Below are 12,871 nucleotides of genomic sequence, written 5' to 3' on the forward strand. Positions count from 1 at the left end.
TATATCAGAGAGATTCGAAGTTATATTTGTTTTCCAAGTGCGCAGAATGGTCGCTCTTGCTTCTAGAAGGATGTGGCTGACAACCGGTCTATGCTCTATGAGAAACCGTTCTACGCCTAGATGGAGAATTGCCAATGCTGGAGAGGGTTGGGTCAAATTTCCCGTCAGAGAGGAAATAAAGGAGAAGACTTGGTTCCATAGACTCCGTATATTCGGACAGTGCCAAAACATGTGCAATAGATTCTCTTGCTAGTTTTCTGATGGATGCTCTTATAGGTGGTGAATTTTTATAAAGCAAACGATTGAAGTGGTTGATTTAGAGGAATTTAAAGGAAGTACTAGAAAAAAAAGCATCAGTTGAGCGGAACTGAAGCAGAACACAGTTGTCAATGACTGCAGAGGAGAAGGAAGGGACATGTATTTGTCCTTGTGTATGCCACTTTACACTGGCAGTAAAATCAATAGAATGCATACAAAGTGTCAGATTAAGAAGTGGCGATCTAAAAGCATTATACAGGATTTATATAGTGCCAACAGTTTTGCACTGCGCTTTACAATATCAAGGGAGACCATACAGCAGCAATACAATTCAATACAAGAGGTTTAGGAGGGCCCTGCTCTAAATGGCTTTCATAAGCTGAAGAGTAAAACGTCTGTCAAAAGCAATGGCAAGCATCCATTTTAAGGCCCTTTTCCCATCAGCATTCATGTTGTGGTAAAAATCTGTGGTTGAGCCATGGTTTTACTGCTCTCCTAGGGCCTCGTACACACGACCGGATCTATCCGCTGGGATTGATCCGCGGATCAGTTCCAGCGGACAAATACGGTCGTCTGTACGGCCTAGCGGATATATATCCGCGGAGATTCGTCCGGCCGATCGATTTCAAGCGGATAGAAATTTCTTAGCATGCTAAGAAATCTATCCGCTTGAATCGTGTCCAGCGGATTGATCCGGTCGTCTGTACAGACTCACCGGATCAAGCCGTCCGCTCGCATGCGTCGTAATGATTCGACGCATGCGTGGAAGTACTTACCTTCCAGCGTCGCGCACGCCACCACGTCATCGTCGCGGCGACGGCGCGACATGTCACCGCGGATGTATTCCGCGCGGATTTTGATCCGATGGTGTGTACAATCGGATCAAAATCCGGAGGAGGAATCTCCGCTGGAAACGGTCCGGCGGACCGTTTCCAGCGGAGATCCCCCCGTCTGTACAAGGCCTAAAACATACAGCTGGAGGGGTCTGTGCTGCAGTTGCAGGGCATAAGTTCCATTTTAAGTTGCCGTTCTACAAAAGAAAAACACGGCAAAAAAAATGTCATCGAGGAGGTGGCAGGATCTCCTTCTTCTGAATACCTAAAAAAGACACCATGGATTGTTTTCCGGAGAGAGAGAGCCACAGTGTGAACCTAGCCTTACATTTGTGTAAACCCTACATGTACAGGGCCATGCTGCTGTAGAGTAAATGAAACACCACTAGAGGTCCTCACAGTTTATGGAATGGAAAAACTGGTGCTGCGATTTGTTTACCATTCAAGAAGGTAATACACAGTGACAAAAGATCTGTATTGTGATCATTGGGACCTAAATTCTATCATAACACCTGTATATAACTTTACAATTCAGATTTAGATTTTATTCTTTTCACTAAATCAGAACAGAGATAACTGTTAAATAGTGTTTAAAGCAGAGCTACAGAAAAATACACATATTCAATTGGAATGCTGTACATGTATATGAACTGTTATGTCAGCAGGTGCGTTTTTTTTTTTTTTTTTTTTATCTTTACCACCACACTTGTGATCCAGGCTGGCCCTGCTTAACAGTCATGTGCAACATCATCCTGTAGCCGCTAATTAAGGAAATACAAGCCCGCCGACTGGACAGTGAAGCAGCAGCGTTAGGCTGGGCATAGGCTGATGCTGTTTTTCAATTTGTGTGGTCCTCCCTGTTCGATAGAGGTAGATCGTTGGATACATTTTTGTCAAATGGTCCCAATGGAAAACTGTTGACAATCAGCAGAAGCAGCTGTCGGAACACAATGTCTCAGCAAAAACTGTTGTTTTTTTCTTTTTTGATCAACCCATTGGCTGAACTAAAACAGCTGACAGTCTATGCCCAGTTTAAGATTAGGACCACCTCTCTGCCTTCTGTTTCTGTCATCATGTCTATTGTTGGTCACATCCCAGCCTCTTTCAGCTGCTAATACTACCCAAGAATCCCTGCCGAAAGTTAAAAAAGTCTACCCAATTTACCAATAAAGTAGAGTTGCAGCTTAAAGTGAATCTGTACTCTGTTAAACTTGTAAACATCTAGCACAAGGCTTTTAGTTTTACTTTGTTACTTGGGACTGGGTTTAGGGATAACCTCTTACCAAGATAAAAAATTAAACAGAGAGGGGCACAGAAGGGGGTTTTCCCTATTCATCTTCTAGGAATGCACATTGAAAAGATGGATCCATCATCTAGATGAGAAACGTAACTCCCAGAGAATCCCAATATTGATCCAATCTTATGTTTTCCTGCTTATTATCTGTGTTTCATTTTCATGTGAATGTCCCCCTCCCTACACAGTTGTTTAGTGTTGGCTGGGGGAGTCTTGTGATCTGAGGATGATGTGACTGGTGAAAAATTCTTGTTTAACCACTTGCCAATTCTAACATTTCTCCTATATATGTAAAAAATTTGCATATTTATTTATTTTTTTGATAGAAAATTACTTAGGACCCCCAAACATATGTTTTAAAGCAGAGGCCCTTTAGAATAAAATGGTGGCTGTTGCAATTTTTTTATGTCACACAATCTTTGCACAGCAGTATTTCAAACGCAATTTTCTTACTTAAATAAACTTTAATGGATTTTAGTGTGATAAAATACCCAATTTTTGGGTAAAATATAAAAGATGAATGATATGCCGATTGACTTGATGCCTAACATGTCATGCTTTTAAATTGTGCATGCCTGTGAAATTACGACAAACTGCGGTTCATTAAATTATCCATAGGCAACATTTTAAAAGCCTTTACAGGTCCCCAGTTTAGAATTCCACAGAAGGTCTGGTGCTCGAATTTTTGCTCACTCTCTGACCTTTCAAGTGATACCTCACATGTGTGGTGCGATCGCTGTTTACATATGTGAGTGGGACCTACATACATGTTTTCATTTGATTGAAAATTTGAACAACTTTAAAATTCAGAAAGGGAGGCAGTCCTCCCCCCCCCCCCCAGACTTGGACAGACTCAGGGGTATGCAAATGGTAATAGACACAAGTCACTTTCCATCCACCTCCAAATTTACCTGCATGGAACTTCCACACAAGTCTGCCCAAAAAACTTTCCTTGTCAAAAAAACGTGATAGGGGACTTGTGCAATTTAACAGTGATGATGTTCTGTGCAGCAGAAGCCTATATGAAGGTGCAGCATTTTTTTGTTAATGCTGCTGCAGAAGCTTACATGACATAATGTGGTGTCTTTATGTGTTTATACCGTGGCACTTGTCTTGACATTATGCGCAGTGATGCATTAGATGTGGTGTCATGTGTTTTTAAACTACAAGCCTTATATAGGACATGATAATGTAGTGATACAGTATTGTAGGCTTCAGTTTACAGCACAGGCCCCATGCATGACATCTTGGGTAATGACTCTAGTTTTAAGCCTCACCCCTAACATTTCGTTTTATTGGAATGTCTCTGCAGCATACAGTATCTCACAAAAGTGAGTACACCCCTCACATTTTTGTAAATATTTTATTATATCTTTTAATGTGACAACACTGAAGAAACAACACTTTTCTACAATGTAAAGTAGTGAGTGTACAGCTTGTATAACAGTCAATTTGCTGTCCCCTCAAAATAACTCAACACGCAGCAATTAATGTCTAAACCGCTGGCAACAAACGTGAGTACACCCCTAAGTGAAAATTTCCAAATTGGGCCCAATTAGCCATTTTTCCTTCCCTGGTGTCATGTGACTTGTTAGTGGTAGAAGGTCTCAATTGTGAATGGGGAGCAGGTGTGTTACATTTGGTGTTTTCGCTCTCACTCTCTTACTGGTCCCTGGAAGTTTAACATGGCACCCCATGGCAAAGAACTCTCTGAGGATCTGAAAAAAAAAAGAATTGTTGCTCCACATAAAGATGGCCTAGGCTATAAGAAGATTGCCAAGATCCTGAAACTGAGCTGTAGCTTGATGGCCAAGAAGACCATATAGCGGTTTAACAGGACAGGTTCCACTCAGAACAGGCCTCCTCATGGTCGACCAAAGAGGTTGAGTGCATGTGCTCAGCATCATATCCAGAAGTTGTCTTTGGGAAATAGACGTATGAGTGCTGCCAGCATTGCTGCAGAGGATGAAGGGGGGGAGGGTCCATCTGTCAGTGCTCAGACCATACTCTGCACACTGCATCAAATTGGTCTGCATGGCTGTCGTCCCAGAAGGAAGCCTCTTCTAAAGATGATGCACAAAAAAGCCTGCAAACAGTTTGCTGAAAACAAGCAGACTAAGGACATGGATTCCTGGAACCATTTCCTGTGGTCTGATGAGACCAAGATAAACCTATTTGGTTCAGATGTTGTCAAGTGTGTGTGACGGCAACTAGATGAGGAGTTCAAAGACAAGTGTGTCTTGCCTACAGTCAAGCATGGAGGTGTTGAGTGTCATGGTCTGGGGCTGCATTAATGCTGCCGGCACTGGGGAGCTACACTTTATTGAGGGAACCATGAATGCCAACATGTACTGTGACATACTGAAGCAGAGCATGATCTCCTTCCTTTGGAAACTGGGCCGCAGGGCAGTATTCCAACATAATGACCCCAAACACACCTCCAAGATGACCACTGCCTTGCTAAAGAAGCTGAGGGTAAAGGTGATGGATTGGCCAAGCATGTCTCCAGACCTAAACCCTATTAAGCATCTGTGGGACATCCTCAAACGGAAGGTGGAGGAGCGCAAGGTCTCTAACATCCACCAGCTCCGTGATATCCTCATGGAGGAGTGGAAGAGGACTCCAGTGGCAACCTGTGAAGATCTGGTGAACTCCATGCCCAAGACGATTAAGGCAGTGCTGGAAAATAATGGTGGCCACACAAAATATTGACACTTCAGTGTTGTCACATGAAAAGATAATAAAATATTTACAAAAATGTGAGGGGTGTACTGACTTTTGTGAGATAATGGATGTGTAAGTCCATACTGTAGTACGTTATTGCAGTCACTAAAGTGTATTTTCTTCCTTTCAGGTCCAGCCTGGAGAAGTCAGTAAGGCTTCATTATCTGACATGAGATCCCTATCTGGAGGCGAACGATCATTCGCAACTGTTTGTTTTGTTCTTTCTCTATGGTCGATTGCTGAATCGCCTTTCCGATGTCTGGATGAATTTGATGTATACATGGTAATGTTCATCTGTTTTATTCAGTTTATTTATCTTTTAAAATTGCTGCAAGCACTGAAAAATACCTGACAGAAATTCATTGTGCTCTAAACTGCCTGTTTGAGCTGACAGCATTTAGTGCCTTTTGCTGTATAGAAATCCCAAGCAACGTTTTCAGCTCTGCCTGCTGGATTGCAGAACTCCTGCCTGTCACTCTCCACATGCATACATTTATTTATGTCATGGGTATTAATCAAAGGTGCATAGTACTGTGTATTGCTAAACATTGCATTTTTTGTGGCTCTAATGTAAAGGAAAAATCCTGTCTATAATTCACCCTCCTGTCTAGTGTAATGTTTAGGTGGCAATTTGATTTAATATTTATTTTATTATGCCTTGCAGGACATGGTGAATAGACGGATATCCATGGACATGATACTTACCATGGCCGATTCTCAGAGGTTTCGCCAGTTCATTCTTTTAACCCCACAGAATATGAGGTAACACATTTATAATACTTAAACCGTAGACAAACTTGGGGAAGAAAATATTTAGCTCATCTGCTGAGCTCCCAGTAACCTGTGGCTTAGCAGGGAGAAAAATGTGCTCTCAAGGCTGTGCCAGTCCTCTCAATGTAGAAATCCCCATCAAACGGGAACTTGCTGCTCATCATTGGCCATTTCATCACAATTTGGGTCATCCCTTTTTGGTTTTTGAGTTTATTTGGTTTCTTAATGTCTGATTTTTGTATCTTTTTGATTCTTGTAAACCTATCACTAGTGTGTTACTTACCATGTGGTTTACATGGATATCTAGTTCTTTATTTTTCATCCCTTTTTATAATATTCATATGACTTTGATTTAGGGCTAATTCAGCAAAATAGAAACTTCTAAGGCATATGATCCTTGTTCTGCTGGGCTTTGTAGTCATCCTATTATAAAGGAAAATCCACAATATGTGCAGTGTATCTCCATTTTGGTGTTGGCTAATCTTTATATATTGTTTATTATTTTTTTATTATTATTTATGTGTATATTATTTTTATTAAGTTAAATCAATTGTTCCTCAGCCCTTTTCTGCATCCCTTACAGTTCTGCCAGCGGCTGCATCTGTTGTTCCATTGCCCCTAGCAGACCTTTCTGAATGCACAAGGCATATTTCATTTCCTGCTTCCTTACAGCTTTACCAGTAAGCTATGGTATAAATACTGCAGATGATTACATGGTGGGCACACTTGTTGGAGGCTGCTCTTCGTCATTTACTTGGTTCCCACACTGTCAGAGGAATTTTCTTTCTTCCTGGTTGCCGCTTGTACATTGTGGACTGGATTCCCTGCATCTGTGATACTGTGGTTCCAGCAGCAGACCACCAGATTGACATACTCGTTGAGAGGTGCTTATTCCTCTAATGCATGCCAGTTACTGCCATAATTTGGCTTTTAATTCAACAATTCTATTATACGTCGCCTATTCTAGTGATCTTTTTTTTTTTTTACTACATTTAGATAGCACTCTGTTGGCTACACTAGAGATCTTTCCAGTCTCCTTAGGTGCTGCACTGAGTGTATTGGAGCCAATAGAAACTAACTCTTGATGCACCTGTGATGGATTATTATGGTTTATCTGCTTTGTATCTACTGAGTAACTCATGCTTCACTGCTTGCACCATTATCTGATTTTTTTAGTTTATTTTGTAGTTTTCAAAGTTGACTTTTCCGTAATGTTACAAATCTGCATGCACATTCCTGCAACAACAAACAGCATTAGAACAATTTTCCAAAAAAGCTTCACTTTTTATCATGAAAAAGCAGTCCCTGAGCTCCAGTCAATGACTGCCTAGGCTGAGATGAGGTCATCATTCTGTTGCAGGCAGAAGGAATCTTTTTACCTTTTATTAATCAGACTTCATCATCAAAACTATTTTAGTACATAAGCGCCTGTTCAGACCAGTGCGATTTGTTGTGCATCTGCTATTGCGCTTCAATGCAGAACAATGGAAATTACTTTATTCTCTATGGTGCCCATTCGCATCAATGCAACATGATGCATCACATTTTTTCCAAAAAGGAGCAGCTGTTTTTGGTGTTAAATGGTTTTGACCCTATAGACATGAACAAGAGCACATAAAAAATGTGGTAAGTGGATAGGGGGGAACTAAAGCGCTAGCTATTACTAACCAAATGAGATGAAAATGTGCTGGCAATCAATACCTTAAATCATGAAAAAAACCCAATGCAGCTCAAATCGAATTGGTGCGAACAACAAAAATAGTGAATGTAAAAGTGGTGTGATGAGCGCAAAGGAATGTAAAGATAAGTGAACAATATATCAAAATAAAAGTTTACGATCCTCTAATCTAGAGGAAAAATAACTCCAATCACCATGCGATGGCGTGAGATATGTGCTAAACACAAAAAGTCCAATGAAGTGATAAATGTGAAACTAAAAAAATATATAATAATATAAACAATAAAATGTCCCAAATAGCATCAATCAATAAAGTGATACGTGTGAACGTGCTGGCAGCGATGGAGTGATCCAGTTGTATAAGGTGAACAATGCCCGATGATCGGGCTCACAAAGCGCTTACCTCCCTCACAGGGAAAAACAACATCGAAATCCCCAGCTGGACTGTCCCACAGCTTCTCCAATGAACGACCGCCGTCCTCTCGATTGTCCTCTCGATTGTTCTCAGGCGCGTGTCCTCACCTCTGTGTGTGGTTCTGGTCTTCTCAAAGATGGCGACTCAGTATCCCAGCAAACACAAGATGATAAAGGAAGAAAAAAAGGGGGCTCCAATAGTGAAGTAATTCTCACGAATGTTTAATGGATAAAAAAAATCTGCATACATAGCAGAAAAACTTTCAGGAAAACAAGATGACATGCAGCAGTAGTACGGACGAGATGCCGCAGCACTTCCGGTATTGCTAGATACGCCTTACGCGTTGCGTCACGTCACGTGACTTCATCAGAGGCTGGGGATTGGTTGAGCCCGCTCTTCTTAAATAGAGCAGCGAACGGAAGTTCAAAAGCGGCCATTTTTAATGCTGGATGCCCTTAGGCCGAGCCGCGGCCATTTTGAATGAGGGAATACACACAGCAGTCTTTAATAAGAAGTTGGCAAAACTATAGCACAAATATAAATCCAAATACACGAGCATATTGATCGATGTATTAACTGGACTTGATTGTGAGCTACAAAAAAAGGGGGATTGCACATATAAACAAATGGTTATAAAAGTGCATGATAGGAAGACCAGAGCATATCGTGAGCACGGAAGGTCACTTAACCGTTCTAACGGTAGATCCCAGTCTGTGCTGAATCCGATACGGGAAGAAGCAATAAGCTTCTCATATATATAAAATTGCATGATAAAATAATAAATAAGTTAAAATATATAATGTATAACAATATAATATATTAGTATAAAATGGGTCACCGCCCAAAATGGGTAATGTAAATGTAAAATATAATAAAATCCGCCCTGGCTCAAAAAAATTGCCCAAAATCACACAACCTGGTATATGCTGGTTGCCATTGAATATTTTGGGCGGTGACCCATTTTATACTAATATATTATATTGTTATACATTATATATTTTAACTTATTTATTATTTTATCATGCAATTTTATATATATGAGAAGCTTATTGCTTCTTCCCGTATCGGATTCAGCACAGACTGGGATCTACCGTTAGAACGGTTAAGTGACCTTCCGTGCTCACGATATGCTCTGGTCTTCCTATCATGCACTTTTATAACCATTTGTTTATATGTGCAATCCCCCTTTTTTTGTAGCTCACAATCAAGTCCAGTTAATACATCGATCAATATGCTCGTGTATTTGGATTTATATTTGTGCTATAGTTTTGCCAACTTCTTATTAAAGACTGCTGTGTGTATTCCCTCATTCAAAATGGCCGCGGCTCGGCCTAAGGGCATCCAGCATTAAAAATGGCCGCTTTTGAACTTCCGTTCGCTGCTCTATTTAAGAAGAGCGGGCTCAACCAATCCCCAGCCTCTGATGAAGTCACGTGACGTGACGCAACGCGTAAGGCGTATCTAGCAATACCGGAAGTGCTGCGGCATCTCGTCCGTACTACTGCTGCATGTCATCTTGTTTTCCTGAAAGTTTTTCTGCTATGTATGCAGATTTTTTTTATCCATTAAACATTCGTGAGAATTACTTCACTATTGGAGCCCCCTTTTTTTCTTCCTTTATCATCTTGTGTTTGCTGGGATACTGAGTCGCCATCTTTGAGAAGACCAGAACCACACACAGAGGTGAGGACACGCGCCTGAGAACAATCGAGAGGACAATCGAGAGGACGGCGGTCGTTCATTGGAGAAGCTGTGGGACAGTCCAGCTGGGGATTTCGATGTTGTTTTTCCCTGTGAGGGAGGTAAGCGCTTTGTGAGCCCGATCATCGGGCATTGTTCACCTTATACAACTGGATCACTCCATCGCTGCCAGCACGTTCACACGTATCACTTTATTGATTGATGCTATTTGGGACATTTTATTGTTTATATTATTATATATTTTTTTAGTTTCACATTTATCACTTCATTGGACTTTTTGTGTTTAGCACATATCTCACGCCATCGCATGGTGATTGGAGTTATTTTTCCTCTAGATTAGAGGATCGTAAACTTTTATTTTGATATATTGTTTACTTATCTTTACATTCCTTTGCGCTCATCACACCACTTTTACATAAAAAATGTGTGTGCATGCCTTTTGGCATGGTGGTCTTCTACAAAAGAATGCATGGAGCGTGAAACTGCATCAAAAAGAGGCCCTACAAAAAACACTGAGGCATGATTATATAGCAGAACTAGTGTGATCCTGGGCTTACAAGGGGAGAGTCTAAAGCAGAGTCAGAGAGCCAGCATCTCAGCCCAGGAGGTAGACTGTGACTGTGGATAGTGCCTGAACAAAGATGGTGACATGCTTATGGAGAGAGAAAAAAAAAGCAGAGGAAGGCATTGTAAAGGAGTTTTGTGATATCTGAGAGGCGATACATAACCTGTTAAGCATACAAATTACATTATTTAGGCAGCACTTGAAAAAGTCAGAGGAAGATTTAATCAGTGCTACTTGGGCTTATAGATGGACTGGGTGTGTATACGGTTTTCTATCATTTCCAAAAGAGTACTTGTACGTGTTTTGAATGGAAAAACTATAATTTATAGGCAGTTTTTAAGACTACCGTCATGACTATGCATGCTTTGCATTGCCAGTCAATTCACCCAAATGGGCCTCCAAAAAGCCCCAATGTGTGAAAAACATACGTAAACTTTTTGTGCTACAGTAGGTGAAGCCGATTTTGTGTCAATCTCGCTCTCTTTCTCAGCGAGATTGAGCACCTACGAGCCCCATCGCGGGAGCCAGCGCCGAGCTGGCTTGCCGCGATGGAGACAGAGCCGTCATAGAAGCGACGGGAGATCCGACTTGGATTCCCGCCAATTCTACACGTGTGCGGCGTTTGTTATGAATCCTGAGGGGGAAGTCCCCGCCGGATTTTAAATAAAAATCCGGCATGGGTCCCCCCCCCTCAGGAGCATACCGGGCCCTTAGGTCTGTTATGGGTTGTAAGGAGAGCCCCCCTACGCCGAAAAAAACGGCGTAGGGGGTCCCCCTACAATCCATACCAGACCCGTATCCAAAGCACGCTACCCGGCCAGCCAGGACGGGAGTGGGGACGAGCGAGCGCCCCCCCCCCCTCCTGAGCCGTACCAGGCTGCATGCCCTCAACATGGGGGGGTTGGGTGCTCTGGGGCAGGGGGGCGCACTGCGGCCCCCCCACCTCAGAGCACCCTGTCCCCATGTTGATGAGGACAGGGCCCCTTCCCGACAACCCTGGCCGTTGGTTGTCGGGGTATGCGGGCGGGAGGCTTATCGGAATCTGGGAGCCCCCTTTAATAAGGGGGCCCCCAGATACCGGCCCCCCACCCTAAGTGAATGAGTATGGGGTACATCGTACCCCTACCCATTCACCTGCAAGAAAAGTGGTAAAAACACAAATAAACCACACAGTGTATTAAAATATTTTATTTTTCTGCTCCGGAGGCCGCCCCCTGTCTTCTTTATTAGCTCTTTTACCAGGGGGGGCTTCTTCTTTGACGTCTTCGGGTGGGTGGGGGCCGCCGTCTGGTTCTCTTCCACCGCCGGGGGGGGTGGCTTTTAAAAAAGCCCCCACCCCCCCGGCGGGTTTCCTCCGGCGTCTTCGGCGGGGCTCTTCTTCTTCCGCTATCCCGACGGGTCTTCTCAACTCTCCGGGGTTCTCCTTCTGTCTTCGCCGCTCTCCGTTGTTGACTCGTCGCACCCCGGTTCTTCGTCTCGCAGTCCGGTCCCTTCTTCCGTGCTGTACGTCTTCTTCTGTGCTGTGAGTTCTTCTTCCGCGCTGTGACGTCATGTTCTTCACTTCTCTTCTTCTCCCCATGTTGACTCGCCGGTCCTCCTCGCTGAAATGACGGATGCGCGCCTTGCATCGGACCTATATAGGCCTCGCAGTCCCATCATGCTCTGTACCTACCCATGTGATACCTACCCACGTGGGTAGGTATCACATGGGTAGGTACCAGAGCATGATGGGATTGTGAGGCCTATATAGGTCCGATGCAAGGCGCGCATCCGTCATTTCAGCGAGGAGGACCGGCGAGTCAACATGGGGAGAAGAAGAGAAGTGAAGAAAATGACGTCACAGCGCGGAAGAAGAACTCACAGCACAGAAGAAGACGTACAGCACGGAAGAAGGGACCGGACTGCGAGACGAAGAACCGGGGTGCGACGAGTCAACAGCGGAGAGCGGCGAGACCCCCCGGATAGCGGAGAAGACCCGTCGGGATAGCGGAAGAAGAAGAGCCCCGCCGAAGACGCCGGAGTTAACCCGCCGGGGGGGTGGGGGCTTTTTTAAAAGCCACCCCCCCCGGCGGTGGAAGAGAACCAGACGGCGGCCCCCACCCACCCGAAGACGTCAAAGAAGAAGCCCCCCCTGGTAAAAGAGCTAATAAAGAAGACAGGGGGCGGCCTCCGGAGCAGAAAAATAAAATATTTTAATACACTGTGTGGTTTATTTGTGTTTTTACCACTTTTCTTGCAGGTGAATGGGTAGGGGTACGATGTACCCCATACTCATTCACTTAGGGTGGGGAGGCCGGTATCTGGGGGCCCCCTTATTAAAGGGGGCTCCCAGATTCCGATAAGCCTCCCGCCCGCATACCCCGACAACCAACGGCCAGGGTTGTCGGGAAGGGGCCCTGTCCTCATCAACATGGGGACAGGGTGCTCTGAGGTGGGGGGGCCGCAGTGCGCCCCCCTGCCCCAGAGCACCCAACCCCCCCATGTTGAGGGCATGCAGCCTGGTACGGCTCAGGAGGGGGGGGGGGCGCTCGCTCGTCCCCACTCCCTTCCTGGCTGGCCGGGTAGCGTGCTTTGGATACGGGTCTGGTATGGATTGTAGGGGGACCCCCTACGCCGTTTTTTTCGGCGTAGG

The 12,871-nt window shown here is 44.0% G+C and overlaps 1 protein-coding gene across 1 annotated transcript in view; it reads left to right on the plus strand.

Annotated features, from left to right (window-relative positions):
• Positions 1-12,871, plus strand: part of SMC6 (structural maintenance of chromosomes 6) — a 134,156-nt gene that overhangs the window by 112,521 nt on the left and 8,764 nt on the right. The window contains exons 25-26 of the mRNA XM_040348559.1: positions 5,240-5,392; positions 5,774-5,871. Of these exons, the coding sequence (XP_040204493.1) occupies positions 5,240-5,392; positions 5,774-5,871 (251 nt within the window). The remainder of the gene's footprint in view (positions 1-5,239; positions 5,393-5,773; positions 5,872-12,871) is intronic.

Source organism: Rana temporaria, chromosome 4 (genome assembly GCF_905171775.1).
Source record: "Rana temporaria chromosome 4, aRanTem1.1, whole genome shotgun sequence".
NCBI lineage: Eukaryota > Metazoa > Chordata > Amphibia > Anura > Ranidae > Rana > Rana temporaria.